An 18,441-nucleotide genomic window follows, 5' to 3' on the forward strand; every position below is an offset into this window, starting at 1 on the left:
TAGATGTAGATGCACATGTATTCTCAGAAGTGCAGTCCATGTCCAGGTCTAAAAGTCGGTTTTTGGATGTGTGTTTGGTATCCATGTTTAGCGTATTATGTTTCATCATCTCTACTCCCGACCCACCTTGGGGTCCAACAAGGGGATGCACAGAGCCGCAGAAATCCTGCAGATTATGCACCAGATACATAGAGATGGTATACTCAAACACAAAGAACGAGAGATGTTCCATCTACTCAATTGACCCTTAGCCAACGCCTTCTGGGGATACTAAAAAGATTGCTGAAGTTAACCTATCACATAGTCTTACCAGGGCAAGTCTTGACCAGCCGATTGATTGGATCGGGCCTTTCAAATCTCCCGTCTAGGTGAAGTAGGAGCCAAAGCACAGTGTTGAAATGATGGAAGCTGCAGCAAACCACATTTCTCAGGAGCCAGGATCTCTTACTCCACTGACACGGGCCGCAAATCACGGCAAACATGTCACCCTCTTTTGTCGTATTTATGAGTAGCAGGGGAATGCTAGGACTTTAACTACTCAGGGTCCTTACGGAGAGGTAGACAATTATAGCATACGAAGATGGGAAAACTCAAGTACAGCAGAGAGAAAAAAATAATGAAAAGTATAGACACAACTGTGACCCTAGTATGGGAGGCTCAAAGTTTATTCACTCTTGCCCAAGGAGTTGGCACTAGCACTACAGAGGGAAGGAGAGTGCTAGTGTTTTTTTCACAAGCTACCACCACAAGGGTGGGTCCCGCGCCGTACCTGGCACTTCCATTGTAAATGCCTCACTGTAACCTCTATTTATTTATTTTTTTAAAGAAAAGGATGGACAAGTCTAAATTATTTTTTGTGGTAATTAACATTATGCCACAAATGCTACTGATTGAGCTTAACTTGTATTGAACCCAGAATATTCCTTTAATGTGCAGAAACAACTATGAGTAAAGCCATAGGTTGATTTCTCTGAATTCTGATGCCGTGAAGTTTGGGGTGGGACTATCTGTTTTTTTGACCAATGGCAGATGGAGGAGTGTTTGGGATTCTAGTGGTGCAGACATTATATGCTTCAGCTTTAAATAGATTTGTTGAAGACTCACACTTATAAAAATGTTATACACTGTATAAAAATGCCAGTCTTGATGTACAATACAGTTTTGTTGAAATTATCAAGTTTTCACCTTTTCTACACTTTTATTTCAGAAACACTCCTTCTCCATTGGTCATGTTATAATCAGAAAACAACCAATATTACACCTAAAGCCTTTATTATAGAGCTGTGGGTGGGTGGTCAAAACACATCGAGTTGAGTTTGTGCATAAGCTCAAATCAAAGAAAGTCCACTCACTCTATACCAGATAAACATGGCCTTGAAAGCATTCTCATTGGAGCAGGAGCCACAGGCCATGGTCTGTACACGGGTCATCCCGCTGGGGGAAATCTGATGTTGAAGAAAGAGTCATTCACAGCACTCCACACTGGCACCACTACAATAAACATTAAGCCACTTCTGAACAATACGAAAAGAGTACAGTTAGTTAACAGGGTCATCGTGATATCTGCAACGGCATTATCAAGATAAAGAGAATCCAAAAGGGCTGTTTTATAACTGCTGTACACTTTTGGTTCAAGATAAAGGTTGCTATTGCCTCATTCTTGGGGCAGATCCAGACAAAGCAACTGCACAATTTGCAGTCCTTGCACAAAATGGCTCCTCTTATTTGCTACATGAGAAGTGTTTCAAAGATATCCTCGATATGTACAATTTACAGAGACAATTGTAACAATTGTTAGAAACTCTTGTAGATGTTTTGGAGCATGAACACAAACACATTTTTCAAAGACACTTCACTCAATCCTCTGTTCCAAAAGCTATGCTGCTGCTATGTACGTAGCATTTTGGAAGGCTGTTCCAAAAGGAAGGCAATCTAATTATGCTGCCATATCCTAAGGCAACATCACATGTATCCATGGAAAAGGCAATCCCATGTTTTGACCAGCACAGAGAAAACACTCAATCCAATATGACGGATGAAATGAGAGAAATGTTGATTAAAAATTGACTAAGAATTCCTTCAGTGCTGAAAATATTGCTAAAAATAATTTCAAATGATAAAAAAATATATATATATTTTACCCAAATTTGTGTGCCATGTATTTATTTACTTAGAGTATTGCGCCATTCCTCTCATTTTGCCTGTACTGAAATCAATTGAGCGCAAGTCAGGTTCCAGAAGTAAAAATGGTTCATTTTTCATGTCTGAATATTTTTAAAAATTCATGTCAATACTGATTCTATAGTTATGATCAACAAATTTATATCAATACTTTTTGATTTTTCCATCGTTTTTAATTTGATTACGCAATTCACAGTGCTTCATGGGATTGTAGTGCATTTAAGAAGGTAAGTACAGTCTTGTAACTTTGTCTTTTTGTCCGATTTTCAAATACTTTTTTTGCTTCAAATCAAAGTTTGTAATGTGATTCACCTCATTGGTTGGTATGGTTCATGGCTTCTTGTTGGATATAGGGCTGCAACTAATGATTATTTTGATAATCGACTAATCTAACGATTATTAGAATGATTATTCGGCTATTCTGCAATTATTGCAATGATTAATCATTAGCTCTAAACCGACTATTCAGTTTATGAATCCATCTTTAAATCACAAAATAACAACAACAAAAAAAAACACTCTCTCTTATTAATAAAGCTGCGTATTGCCAATTTTCTTCACAATAAAAAATAATGCACAGTGACATATTATGATTCAATAAGTTGCGAGCCATCACATTATAATTTAGCTGCAGTAAGCTCGTGTGAGGGGGACGAGCATCAGCTCCACTTATTTCACAACGAGAGTGCTTCTGTATTTACTTATTTTATATTATTCCCTCATACTTTCCCTCAAAAAAGCTGATTCTGATTACGAATTTAAAATAATACATTTCACTTGTACTAAAAAGTACTTAAATTACAGTAACTAATTACTTTGTCATTGGATTACAACCCTGTTCATGGATTAGAACTCTTTTATTAGGGATTTTAAAAAATCCCCATGGAAGAACTGCATGGGAAAAATGCTTTCGGAACCAACGTGGCTGAAACAGTGGGTGTGCACTCTTTGATGTGCTCTATTGAGCAGAGTTTCCCCATTCACTTCATGCAAGTAGTGCTATTTGTGTGACATGCAGAGTAGCAGCCTATGTAGAATGTTCCAATGATGTTCCAAGACTGTTAGGATTTCCACCTATGATCAGGCTTGGGGAGTAACGGAATACTTGTAACAGTGTTACGTAATCAGGATACAAAAAAATGTGTAACTGTAATCTGTTACAGTTACATAAAAACTCAATGTATTCAGATTACAGTTACATTTGGTAAAAATTGGGATTACTAGCAGGATTACAATTTTCAATATATAAAAAAATAAACAAAAGAGCCTCCTGACATAAAATGATAAAGACTGCTGCTTGCTTTAGTACAGAATACAGATATGATCAGATGTGTGCTGGAGATCTCTTCTGGTTCTCTCTCGTGACTCACGTGAATATGGCGCTACTTACTGTCGCATGCACAAATAACACCCGTCTCACATCAACACTGCACTCTTGAGACAAACGAGGTCAAACCATAAAGGGCTGTTTCATCGCAATGGCCACTAGAGAAATATGATTATTTTTGTGGAAATTCCAACATTCTTGTCACTTCAAATGGAGAAAAGGGAAACATTACAGTTCAGCGCAATTTATACCTTCCAGTTGTGAAGATGCAGTGTTTTGCAAAGGACCCAATACATAATTTAAAGAAACATTTAAAGGGTAAGAGCCATACGAAAATCATTTTAGCTAGGATAGCTAAAATTAGTCATAAGTGTTCCCAATTTAAGCGTTTCTTTTTTTTTTTTGTATTTGTCAAAAAATACAGATTGTACACATGAATACCAAATGAATTGAAAATGGTATTAAGTTCTTCGGGGAAAGTGCAATGGATAATTTATCTGATTTTGATACTTATTATAAATGTATCATTAACAAGTTCAAAAGTATGGGTGAGGGAGAAATACTGGCAAATGTAACATTTGAAAACTCATAAAAAGCAGGATTAAGTAAATCAAGACACACTAAAAAGAAGATTTTGTTTTATATTTGTCATTAAAATCCTCCTTAAACATAAACATAGAATCACCCATAAACGTTAGCTGTGATGTTTGACTGTGGATCATGAGCAAGCAGAGGACAGTCACTGGAGGCACTGAATTAATAATAATAATAATGATGAGGATGAAGATAGCCTGTGATCTACCTATTGCAGTTGGAATTTAATGAATGGTCAGTGCCAATTTGTCTACATGCTAACTGCAATACAATGGTAGAATTCAACTTTGTAAAATCTTTGAATTTGAAGTATATCCTGTCATATTTTTTTAATGTTAACCAAGACATAATTCAGTGTATCTGTTCTAACTGTATTTGCCTGATGAGAAAATAAACTATTTTCTGTAACAGATCACCTGATTTGGTTAAAAATGCAGAGTTGTTCTACATTTGAACATATTCTGTTTTCCTATTAAGGAGGCAGTGTCCCTGTTTTTCATGTTTTTTTCTTATACCGTATATAATAATAGCTACATCACTCATAACATTATTCAAATACGGACTGTTTGCATTCAGAAGGCATGATTAAAAGTCTTTCGAGAAAATATTGCTTTTCTCTTGACTTTATTACATATGCGATCTTAAGATAATCAAAAGTAACTAAAAGCAATCTGATTACATTACTTTCTTATTGAGGTAACTGGATTAAGTTACGGAATACATTTTTTACTAAGTAATCTGTATTTGTAATGGATTACATTTAAAAAGTAACCCTTCCAACCCTGCCTATGATGCTCATTAGGTTTTGGATCAGAGCTACAGTCTTCAATCAAGAACTCACCGACAGAAGGCTCTCGATCAGTTTGTCCGGAAAGTTCTCGGGTGGCAGAATTCCAAGCGCTGGCCGGTTGACAAATGCACTCTGTGTAAACATAAAAATTCCAGCTGAGGCAAAAAGTATTGTCTAAAGTACACAGTTTTTCTCAATTTCATTATTTCCTATAAATGTTTCAAATGCCTATACAAGAAGCTGGGAATTTTGAGATGCATGTTGAAATTGAGGCTTGGAGACATTTAGAGGCACTCAAATGTAAAAGCAATATGCTGTCTAGTACACTGCACCTTTAAAAATCTTGTCAAACTCATGCTGCTCTGCCTGACAGATCAATGCAACTCTAATTTCAATTCTACACTATAAATACACACACAATGATTTCACAGTCTGATCAAGTCTTACCACATTGTTTGGATTGGTCACTACTTTCATTAAAGCAGGATGATTGTAACCTAGAAAGAAAAAGAAAACTTGCAGTACACCAAAAATCACTGTGACAATGTTAATTTAATATTTGGAGTGGGATATTTGCAGAAATTCAAGAAAACAGTTTAAACACAAACAAACATTTGCATTGACTTGTCACATTTTTCAGTTGGAGCTGAAGGCTATAATCACATTTGCATACTGGTGAGTGTAGGTTGAATAATATAGTGAGTCACATGCCAATAGTGACAGCAGCAGTGAGCAGGGATCTGATACTACTGCTTTCATGCAGTACATACTAAAAGGCCTTCAAATTAATCAATCAAACATAATGAAAACTTCATAGATTAATAATTATTTGCATAATATACTTAATATAAAATTATAAAACAATTGGTTGCATTCTAGTTTCATTCTTGAATAAACAAGCAGTTACAGTATAGTTGAGTGAGCCAATGAATAGCTGAGTCTGTACTGGGTAACATATACATATACATATATATGTATATATACATACACACACACAGTTGTGCTCAAAAGTTTGCATACCCTGGCAGAAATTGTGAAATTTTGGCATTGATTTTGAAAATATGACTGATCATGCAAAAAAACAGTCTTTTATTTAATGATAGTGATCATATGAAGCCATTTATTATCACATAGTTGTTTGGCTCCTTTTTAAAACATAATGATAACAGAAATCACCCAAATGGCCCTGATCAAAAGTTTACATACCCTTAAATGTTTGGCATTGTTACAGACACACAAGGTGACACACACAGGTTTAAATGGCAATTAAAGGTTAATTTCCCACACCTGTGGCTTTTTAAATTGCAATTAGTGTCTGTGAATTAATAGTCAATGAGTTTGTTAGCTCTCACATGGATGCACTGAGCAGGCTAGATACTGAGCCATGCGGAGCAGAAAATAACGTCAAAAGACCTGCATAACAAGGAAATGGAACTTTATAAAGATGGAAAAGGATATAAAAATATATCCAAAGCCTTGAAAATGCCAGTCAGTACTGTTCAATCACTTATTAAGAAGTGGAAAATTCGGGGATCTCTTGATACCAAGCCAAGGTCAGGTAGACCAAGAAAGATTTCAGCCACAACTGCCAGAAGAATTGTTTGGGATACAAAGAAAAACCCACAGGTAACCTCAGGAGAAATACAGGCTGCTCTGGAAAAAGACGGTGTGGTTGTTTCAAGGAGCACAATATGACGATACTTGAACAAAAATGAGCTGCATGGTCAGTGCATCCACGTGAGAGCTAACAAACTCATTGACTATTTAAGCACAGACACTAATTGCAATTTAAAAAGCCACAGGTGTGGGAAATTAACCTTTAATTGCCATTTAAACCTGTGTGTGTCACCTTGTGTGTCTGTAACATGGCCAAACATTCAAGGGTATGTAAACTTTGATCAGGGCCATTTGGGTGACTTCTGTTATCATTCTGATTTAAAAAGGAGCCAAACAACTATCCTTAAAAGACAGTTGTTTTGCATGATCAGTCATATTTTCAAAATCAATGCCAAAATTTCACAATTTCTGCCAGGGTATGCAAACTTTTGAGCACAACTGTGTGTGTATATATATATATATATATATATATATATATATATATATATATATATATATATATAAACTGGGTAGATTACTTCTGAATTGTAATTGGGTACTGATTACAAAATACATGACAAAAATTGCAATCAGTAACAATCTCTAAGATAAAATGTTTGGGGTAATCTAATTTGAGTACTTTTGGATTAATTCCAACCTAACTCTTTTATTTTATGTCACTTGCATTTCTTATGGGAGTTTCTAGAAATATGGACAGGTTCCTGGGGCGCGTTACACAAACAAGGTAATGAAATTTCGCCATTTTACAAACGGCATCAATGTGTGGTAAACGATCAGACTAGTTATATTTAAGAATCAACTTAAAGAAAAAACAGCCTTAAAATTATCACTAAAGCAAAAGTGCATTCATTTACATTTTTTAAGCCAAGTACAAAAGCAATTCACGAACTAAAGCTTATTTTACAGCGCTAATGCAATTACATCGTAAATACAAAATGACGTGTATTTGGGCATTTTGACGCGTTTGATGGACAAAACCTTTCCAAACACATAGCGACACATGGTTACACACAGAATGCTAATTCAAATAATAATTAAAATGTGTGTTCGTCAGTTGTTTAGAAAACATGCAGACATATATTAAAATGCTTCTTTAAATTTGGTGTTGAATCCTTTGCAGTTGACAGGATCTTAACCTTTGGAAGGCAGAGTTAACATGATGTTTTTGCCCCATATCACCTTAAAAATAAAATGATCTCTGTACATCCAGTGGTCAAATGCTGATTTAGACTGTTCCATCTTCACCTGGCTAATGACGAGTATCAGGTCTGTGTGCAATTCACAACCCTCCCCCTCTCTTCCGAAAACACTTGAAGAGTCACTGAACGTATATTGTAGGTAGTCTGATTTAGAGTGAAAATAAAAAATAAAAACAAAAAACAAAAAAAAAAAACAGTGATCAATAAATTATGAAAAATTTACTGTCATTGCCTAATTAAAATCATGTAATTCATAAAAATAGCTGTAGTCAGATTACGAGTATTTTAAAATGTAATTTAATCACATTACAAGTACTTGATTTTTTTTATCTGATTATGTAATACAGATTACATGTAATCTATTACTACCCAACACTGTGTGTGTAATATATATATATATATATATATAAATATTAGGTTTTTCAGATTTTTTCGATTAATTCGAATTTGCGTTTTGACACGATTTGTTATTTTTTTTAAAATTGACAAATCAAGATTTTGCTAAAAATACTGCAAACGCTAAAGTTAGATATGTTGTAAATCCACCAAAGGCTGAATAAGGAAAAGAAAAAAAATTAATAGCGCTTGTTTTAATGCCACTCCTGATACGATCAGCTGCATGTGTATGGCGTGCTCCAAATGAACGTGACAGGTTTGACTGATGACTGATATAAAAGACAGTGATAATATTTCCAGTAGGACTGTACACAGTGTAGCTCAGCTTCATCCATCATCCATGTATACACCGGCTTAAGACCATAACTTAACTCGGCGTGCGCATGTTGATGAACAGTCTCCTTTCTTTTCTTTTTACCCATAAAAAAGTGTTAGTTACGTGACAGTTGTTGCACTTCATTTCAAATCATGGAGAGGCTATATATGGGAGAATCAAACATCCGCCGCTCCTTTTGCTATGATGATTCAGATAGATTGCTAATTATTGCTTTGTTTTGTGACGTGTTTCAAGTGTTATGCATCTATTGCCAACATTTGGCAAGCGATCATTTTGACAAACTTTGCTTGTTGAATTGTTATGATAAATTATTTCATATCGCTGCGCTGCTCAGCGTGAACCGCTAGATATACACACAAATTGTTTGATATACAATGAGTACTTTCAAGATAAACTTGATGATTTATAGATAGACTTGGTTTAGATAAAATGAATACCTACACTGGCTAAGAATTATTATTATTTCTGAACATCTGGGTTTATTAGATTTTAATTTATTTTACATTTACACTCTGTTGACAACTTCCCCCTGTGGTGCATTTGTAAATCTTTGTTTCCTATAATGAAAAGAACTTTGATTTCCCTAACCAGGTTGCCTTGCATTCTAACAAAGAACATACAATTTGAATCATTTGAGTACATTTAAAAGATGAAAAAATAAATAAATCGAATCGTGAATTGTCCATAAGTTTGATAAAAATATAGATTTTTTTTTTTCATATCGCCCAGCCCTAATATATATAGTATAGTGGCAGAACGACAAGTGCAAGTAGCCGCCGGTGTCATGATAAATTGAGTCTGCCCGGTAAATCAAGTCCCCTTGGGGGTAACCATTTGTAATGCCCAAGCAAAAACCTATCATGTTATCGTGATAGCATGTCATTGAAGTCTAGGCTAACTGAAAAACATAAACAATGACACATCTGTAATTTCACAATGTATAACTTCAGTTATATATTATTATGTGTAACATATGATTTAAAATACATTAAATGTCGTATTTACATAGTTAAAACTGCTTAAACCATAAAGTGAATTTGTACGATTTTTAAGCAGGCACTGAATAGAGTAACCATTACTAGCTCTTTGAGCCAATGGAATTGTTGTGATGTCATATAGGGACTCGATTTACCGGGTGGACTCAATTTATCATGACACCAGATTCCGCCCCTTATTCCTGGACCAGTCCTTCTGCCACTCCCCATCCTTCACATAGTCCCATTTCACCGTGAGGACGCCATATTCCCTCTTTGTTTTGGACACTTTCCCTATGTTATTTTCCCCCTTTTGTACTTTTTCTGTTGTTTATCATGTAAAATAAATGCCTCTCAGAGGCCTGACACCACACCCACTGTGTCTGTCATTTTTCTTCTTTTTTTTTTTTTTTCTTTTTTACTAAATAAGAGTCTTTCAATTAGGATGAATTGTGCAGTAGACCTTTTTCACAGATGTGATGATGCATTTCTGCCTAATTTGAAAGCATAAATCTCGCAATTTTTTTATATTATAAATTTTTTAATTATTGAGTGTAAATGTATAACATTATGCTTTGTGTTATATTAGTCTGGAATTGGTTTAAAAAAAAAGGGTTTCTATTACAGCTGCTGAGAGAGTGACAGTAAATTTGGCATCTTATCCCATTTTACTGTCTTAATCCACCGCGCCCTATTTTTTTCCTCTTCTAAGAATGTCATTCAAACGTGAGTGGATTTTTTCTTTTGGTCTTGGAGCAAATGGGTAAGTGAAAATAATATTTGCTGTGATCTCCCATTCACTCCCATTCACCACTGTCGAAGTTTACCCTGCAAATGTTTACTTCCGCGTTCCAAAACCCGGAGTGTGAAAAAGGTCTATTGTAACATATAAGAACATTCCACCCAAAAACAGGAAAAGAAAAGGAACTTGACCTCTACACAACTACACTTGCCCTGACAGACCAAGAATAAATGGCAAGGTTCACATGAACATCAGTCTGTCCACTGATTACTGAAGCATATGCCATTCTTGCTTTCTTTTTTTTTTTCTTTTTTTAATCTGATGTTACATAAAGATCTGCATCGCAGTCCCGGCTACCACCAGCAGAGAGCTCTTTCTCGCAGTAAATTTACAGCTATTAAGACAAAGCACAGATAGTGAATCACTGAATCTTGCATAACACTCTTTGATGCATACAAGTCCAAAAACCACCTTAACAGATACATGCATCATGTCATGTTGCTCAGTCTGTATGCACAGAAAGGGCACATCCTCTAGTCTGATGGTTACAGACTTCATTCGGTTTCAATAACCATATTCATCTGGCTCTGCCGGTCTGTTACAGTCAAGTGAAACAAGTATTTGCCCATAAAAATGAGGAAAACACCAGCTGTTACATCATACAAACTAGTACAGTCTGGTACAATATTTCACACACTGTTAATCGTATGTAAATTAGGTTGGTATGATCATTATGAAAAATTTCAGAAAATATTTAAAATAATTGGGAGTCCTTATTAAAAAAGCATCAGACTAGCACAGCTATCTATTTTACAGAGGTCTGGATAAATCTAGCCGGCAGCTGATACAGGATCACAGAGACTGTGAGTGTGAGTGTAGAGCTCTAGATAAAGCCGTGTGCTTCACTGACATGCACAAGGAAAAGGCCCCAGGGCAAGGGAAGCCTCACTGACTATGAACAATCAGTCAGTTGGCAGACAGATGAAAGTCTCTCAAACCACATTTCACAATGTAAATCACATACATTAAAGTACACAACATTGGTAACAGTTCTCTGTATGATTAACTAGACTGATTAAAACTGATAACTCAGACTACATGCAGACAGTGAAAACAATGCAACTGATCAAGAGTCTTCAACCATTTTCAGGCCAAGGAGGACCCCTTGGTTGATAGAGGGACAGAGCAAGGATCCGCCGTTACATATTGTGTAAAATTAAGTGCTGCATTTTAAGCCTGGTCTTTGATGACATGTGTATAGTACTATAGGACTGTATTTACATACTTTGTTATAATGCTTACGTTGCAAAGCCATTAAAATGATCAGTACTGATATATACACTCACTGAGCACTTATGTTCCTAATAAAGTGCCCAACATGGTCTTCTGTTGTTGTAGCCCATCCGTCTCTAAGTTTGACATGTTATGCATTCTTAGATGCTATTCTGCTCACTACAGTTGTACAGAGTGTACCGTAGCCTTTCTGTCAGCTCGAACCAGTCTGGCCATTCTCCGTTGACCTCTCTCATCAACAAGTTGTTTCCGTTCGCAGAACTGCAATCTTGATGTGAACATTAACTGAAGCTCCTGACCCGTATCTGAATGATTTTATGCATTGCACTGATGCCACATGATTAGCTGATTAGATAAAATCACATGAATAAGTAGGTGTACAGGTGTTACTTTCTAAAAACACTTTCGGAAGAAACGTTTCTGATTTTCCACTCAATGAATTCAAAATAATGTCTACATTTCCTCCTTATTCATTGTCGCACGCAAGTCATACACTTAGAACCACACGTTTCCCCCTTACAATGGCTCGTTAAGTGGACGCACGGTCTTTGGATGTCACAGAAATACAAACAGACTTAAATATATACATTCTTCTTCTTTTACATGTTTTCTACATAAAGAATATTATTTTAGAAATGTGTCACCCAATTAAAGTACTTAAAAGTAATGAACTTAACTGAAAGTCAGTAACTATAATCTGATTACAAGAATTTTTATTGTAATGCGTTTCACAAATTTTTTGTACTCAAAAGTAATGAGATTACAGTAATTAATAACATTGTAATTAGATTACACCCAACACTGTTTGCGATACACGGCCCTTTTAACTCATTACATACATTCGATTGAGATTGCAAGCTCACAACGTAAATATAATATTTTGCAATTCTGGTAAAATATTATTTCTTTTACTGTGGTGCTATAGGTATAGTACTGCAGGAAACCCTGGTGTGCAACATATTAACTAAGAGAGTCGGTGGATTGCATTGCATTGTGTGTGTGAGTGTGGCAAACAGTCAAGAAAAAAAATGTTGCAGCACGTTGTGTGCATGTGTATGTAGTGGGTGAGTGGGGGTTGTAGAGTACATTATAACCACATACCATAATGCATTTCTGTCCAAATGATACAGGAGCAGCAAGTGAGAGGCAAATCAAAACTCATTACATGCGAGTCATCACCTAAAGGCATTTCTGAGTGCAAGAGACAGCGGCTTCACTCAATTTGTTGAGACTGATTAAATGTAAATAAGCTAACAGACTAAATGAATGACCATTCACTCATGTAGAGAGAGAAAAAATTATTCCTCAGTCTGTTGTATCTGTACAGGAGGTTCCTTTTTTGAGGCCCTTTGTTCCTTTCACTCACATTTAATCATCCAAACCAACCCTCCCCTCATGCAAAGCCACAGGATGTTGTTCACCACACAACAGACTGGCCACATTGAAGTCTTCATGAGGCCACACATCACTGTACGGTGTATCCTAAGATACTTCCCTTCTCTAGTTTTGTAATTGTATATCAGTATAGGAAAATACTTATCTGAAATACATTCATGAAACACTTCCGCTACAGAGAATGTAAAGAAGAGAAGCATGTTTTAAAAGAATAACGCACCCAAAAATGATTGCTGGTTCTTGATTGTTTCAACTGAGGTTTTAAAACACATCGATTTTGCTACGTTTATACCTCTCATCTACACTGGAATGGCAATTCGTCCACCAAAAATAGGATTTGAGCTATGGCAGAGGTTAAAATTTTCAGTGAACAATTACTTAAATTTCAGTCCATCCTTCAAACAAAGATTTCACATAGCTTCAGGAGACTTGCAATACTGTCATATGGTCTACTTAAATAGTTTTTTTGGTCTTTTGGGAGGCTTGACAGTGAGTGTGTTTACATGCACATCATTACGCTGATAACGACCAAAGATCAGTTTCTTCAAAAATCTGATAATGCAATAAAACCACTTTTACATGAGATATGAGATCATCTGATTATTCTCTGCTTTTGATGTCAAAACGTTATCAGTCAAGCGCACAACACTGGTGCACATTGGATAAGCTGGTCAGAATGCCGGTAAAGGTGTTTATATGAAATGTGTAATGGGGCAAAAAAAATCTATCGTTTTTTGCTTAAAACATTTATGACCATAACTGATAAAGAAAAGCTGTTTAAGGCCACACACATTGCCAACTTATTATGCATATTCAGTGTAAGATTGTAAACATGCTCAGTGTCCATCCTAATTTACTGTTACATAAATTCTGTTTCTATCTTCCATGGAAGAAAGTCAGTCATACAGGTTTAGAATGACCTGAGGGTGAGTGAAGGATGACAGAATTTACATTTTAGGGTAAAATATTTCTTTAAATGCACAAAACAGCTCTACCACTAAATAAAAACAGCCACTAACTATAAAGAATATTATATAGATTCTGTGTCTATGTTCTCATGCAACAGGTCTGCAGAGCAATGCATGTGATGTCACAGAGATCTGATGTATGGCTGAGCTTACCAATGGGGATAGAGGAAATTTGTGTGTAAACATCCAGCATTCGATTGCCATCTACGTCCACCAGGTAGTTCCCCCTGCTCTCCTCATAGTTACAGAAGAAATGAACCGCTCCAACATTCTGCAGAGAGAGCGAGAGAGCAAGATGTTAAGTGATGATTAAGGTGATTTGTGATTCAGGAAAAATGTACCATTAGCACACCTGGATTTTCTGGCAAAGCTTCAGCTTCACATTAATGAATGGCTGTAGGGGAACACTCAAGCTCTCAGACCCAGCTATAAGCATAGTAATATCATGTACACATTAAAAAAAAAATAATAATAATACTGGTAACATCTCAGTTTCTTTGGTGGTTTTAACATCACATGCCTTTTGAAAATCAAGGTTTTTAAGTTTATGAACAATTACGTTCTAATAGTACTGCAGCTTTAAAAGGATAGTTTAACCAAAAATGAAAATTTAGGTGAAAACAGATCAAAATGTAACTCCTTGCCTTTGCAGTCTCTAGCACAATCATGATTTCAAGCTTGATTACACTTCCTAGTGCTTGACGCATGCGCAGATCGCTAAATGGCGCTATAGGAAGTGTAATCGAGCTTGAAATCATGATCGCCAAGGAGACTACGGTCAAGATGTACAGCGAAAAAGTACTTATATTTTGGTCTATTCTCACCCAAAACCAAGTGGTTCGCTTCAGAAGACACTGAGTAACATTGCTTGCATTGTATGGACCTACAAAGCTGAGATATTCTACTAAAAATCTTTGTTTGTGTTCAGCAGAAGAAAGTAAGTAATATGCATCTGGGATGGCATGAGGGTGAGAGAATGATGAAAGAATGTTCATTTTTTGGGTGAACTAAAAGTAAAGAGCTGTACAAACAGGATACATCCATATGTTGTTCTAAATGGAGTGCAATGCAATGGAACAGAATGCGGGGGACTTGAGATGTGTTTTTCAAAGCCGAAAAAGGAATAGTTGACCCAAAACATTCTGAAAATATTTGCACCTCAATAGTGGAAACAAAGAAATTTACGACAAACTGCATTGCAAGAGTCACTTCAGTGGCGAGGGGTGTAACGCCGTTGAGATTGTGACCCAGGTTTGATTCTGCATGTGTCACACTCTTTTTCCCATCCTGTTTCCTGTCTCCCATCTTAATATTTTATTTAATACTACTCATAATAATACATAAAATTATAAAAGGTAGATTCACTAGAGTAATATTGTAAATATTACAATAGATATTATTGTATAAATTCACGATTTATTCACTAGAGTAATAAAAATTTTTTGGCAGAATCCATAGATTTGATGCAAATTAACAATGGTGTTCCTACAGTAATATAGTGTTAATACAGTAAACATTAACAATTAGTAGTTACTATGATTTTACTACAAAATACCATGGTGATACTATGATTATTGTAGTAAAACCATGGTTAATTTTTGTAAAGGAAGGTAAGGGTCTGGTTTAGGGGTTGGTGTTTAAATAAACACAATATACACGCTGCATTGATGCCCCTATACTGCTTAATTAGCAGTGCAAATAATATCTGCCACTATTTGCACTGGGGTGCAAACAGCATCTACCATTTTTTGTACCAGGGTTGGGGTAAAAATAATATTTGCCACTATTTGCACCAGGGTGCAAATAGCATCTACCTTTAAATTTTGGGTTGTTTCTTACCACACCTATCGTATGCCTTCCGAAGACTTGGAATTGGTTAAAAGTGGAGTCACTATCCACAATTTCTATTGAAAAGAGGAGCAAAGACATTCTTCAAAATTTCTCTTTAAAACTTCACAGAAGAAAAAAGTCTTACAGGTTTGAACTATTCCATTAAATACTTTTTAACATTACACAATGTCTTGAAATTTGTGCTCATTGCGCTGACAAAACAGAGACTGAAAAACAACAATTTTAGAAGGGGAAACAGAATGCAATCAAGCAGAATGTGTCCTATGTGATCAGCTACTGAAAAACGATGTACTACAACCTAACTATGCAGACTATATTATAAAGATATTTTCAAGCCTTTGCTTCAAGTGACATTAAAGGGGACAGTGACAGCGAGGCAGCTCACTAGGTTTTGAAACAGACCCTATGACTCCTTTAGTATGTTAAAATCTCTACTATAAAACGGAATAATTAAAAGATGTTGTGAGCTACAATGTGATCACTATAAAATGTTTGTAAGCAAACTTAATGAAACATGCTTTTTTCCCCATGGTACTCTTTGAACCTGAAGCAGCAACTATTTTTAGACAGTCTGAAGAATAGATTTTGACTTGTCTTATGCCTGCTCTCATGTGGCGGAGACAGACAGTGGCCAGGCGTCACACGCACAGAAGCCGTAGCGAAGCAAATCCATGATATCAGCTTTATCGACGCCTGTCAGCTCCAATCTATGAGCTCATTCAAAGTCAAACAGCCAGTGAATTACTGCGACCTCTCTCAAGATGGCAGATTCCAGACAGCAGATAAATTACTACTTGAAATGCGTTCATCACTCAATAAACTGAAGACATCCAGGCAGGCTGAAATATGGCTGAACGTCGCATTAGAAGTGGCGCTGTTGATCTAGGGCAGTCACACTTTAGACTTTCTGGTTTTAAAGTCAACATTGACCCAACTTACTTTCATAATGCACGTTATTGGAGTTACTGTGCACAGTTCATTGGTGGACATTATTCCAAATAAATGTTTGTCTTCGTAATCAAAATGTAATGCCTTACATTTAATGAGTTAGCGATTGCAACAATTTAATGATTACATCCTTACAAACATTTTGTAGTGATCACAGTGTAACTCATAACATTTTTGACAGTTATACAATTGATAGTTTAATGTATTAAAGGGGTCATATTCTTCACTTTTGTAGAGTTTTACTTTTTTCTCCCCTGAAGTTCACTTTTAATGTTAGTCAAGGTTTATTGCACCAAAATTAGTCATAATTTATTTTTTACATATTTCACCCTCTTTCTGGCACTTAGAATTAAACAAGCCATTTTTGCTACTGTACATTTAAGACTTCCATATATACAGTAAATGATCTTTGTCCCGCCTCTGAAATGACTCCTTTTCGGCTGACATCACTAAACTCTCTTGAACTGTGTCCTAACCAGATGTAAAGTGAGAAGTTTTCAGCAAGTTATTTATTCGTCCACAGTGAAAGTGAAAATGCTGTGCGATACAATCACAGCCAAACATAACATGCTTGATGTTTTATATTATACAGTTATGTGAAATGTGATTTTGGATCAATGAGATTTTGCTGAAACAGAAATCAAACAACCAACAAAAATAGGTTTTATTGCTTCACGTTGTCTCCTATATAGTAATTAGCTTTGACTGTCATTGATTTCTGAGTAAAATTGACTCATTATCATTTTAAAATCATTATGGAAACAAAACACGGGTTGCTAATTAACCATCTGAGAAACAGTACAGTTTTTCAAGACCTTCGATTACATGACATAATTAAGGTACAGCTATCTGTTCTCTGACTTTTCAGGTATAGTAAACAGAGCAATGCATGGGTGATTGAGAGGAGGCCAAAGTTAATTCCCTGTTTATCTTACTTGAATCTCTCCAAGTTGTCTTGTCAGCTCCTGTTAAATGAGAAAAACAATTTTATTAGTCATTCTGCTCGGCTGAGTTTTCAAGTCAAGTTTATTTTTAAAGCACATTTAAAAACAACCTTGGTTGACCAAAGTGCTGAACAAGAATTTTTTTTTTATATTTTTTTTTTATAAATAAATCCTAACAATTACAGAACATTAAAAGCAAGGGAAAAGAGATGAGTTTTGAGCAGAGATTTAAAAACCGACAATATGGAAGCAGCTCTAATTGACAGGCAAACTGTTCCAAAGCTTAGGGCCTGCCACAGCAAACGCTCGGTCCCCTCTGCGCTGCAACCTGGATCTAGGGACATATAGCAGCCGGCTATTATCTGATCTGAGGGATCTGAAAGAATTGTGTGTGCATAGTAAGTCTGCGAGATATTGTGGAGCTAAATTATTAACATATTAAAATCAATACAATATCTGACTGGCAACTAATGCAGAGAGCACAGAATGGGGGTGATATGATCACGTTTATGGCTGCCTGTCAGAAGTCAAGCAGCCACGTTTTGAACCATTTGGAGACGAGAACTGGAAGAATGGGGCAAACCAAAGTACAAAGAATTGCAGTAGACGAGGCACGAGATGAAAGCATGAATATCAATCAATAAGCTCTTCCTGCAAAGGAAGGGTTTAATTTTCGCTAATCGCCGCAAGTGAAAGAAGCTCGATCTGACGACAGCATTAATTTGCTTATCAAACTTGAGGCTGCAATCGAAATAGATGCCTAAATCCTTAACGCAGGAAGACAAGTAGGGAGCAAGATTACCCAAATTGAGAATGTTCCAATAATTTTTCTCATTTGGTCCAAACAAAATAATTTCAGTTTTGTCTTCATTTAAGTTTAGAATT

General features: G+C 35.9%; 1 protein-coding gene across 4 annotated transcripts in view; it reads right to left on the reverse strand.

Annotated features, from left to right (window-relative positions):
• The window catches only part of LOC127452042 (4-aminobutyrate aminotransferase, mitochondrial-like), a 63,645-nt gene that overhangs the window by 14,964 nt on the left and 30,240 nt on the right, over positions 1–18,441 (reverse strand). For all 4 annotated transcript variants that reach the window (XM_051717176.1, XM_051717179.1, XM_051717177.1 and 1 more), the window contains exons 4-8: positions 17,548–17,577; positions 13,967–14,084; positions 5,340–5,389; positions 4,944–5,024; positions 1,353–1,445 (exon numbers count right to left, since the gene is read on the reverse strand). In XM_051717176.1, the coding sequence (XP_051573136.1) occupies positions 1,353–1,445; positions 4,944–5,024; positions 5,340–5,389; positions 13,967–14,084; positions 17,548–17,577 (372 nt within the window). The remainder of the gene's footprint in view (positions 1–1,352; positions 1,446–4,943; positions 5,025–5,339; positions 5,390–13,966; positions 14,085–17,547; positions 17,578–18,441) is intronic.

Source organism: Myxocyprinus asiaticus, chromosome 14 (assembly GCF_019703515.2).
Source record: "Myxocyprinus asiaticus isolate MX2 ecotype Aquarium Trade chromosome 14, UBuf_Myxa_2, whole genome shotgun sequence".
NCBI classification, from domain to species: Eukaryota; Metazoa; Chordata; class Actinopteri; order Cypriniformes; family Catostomidae; genus Myxocyprinus; species Myxocyprinus asiaticus.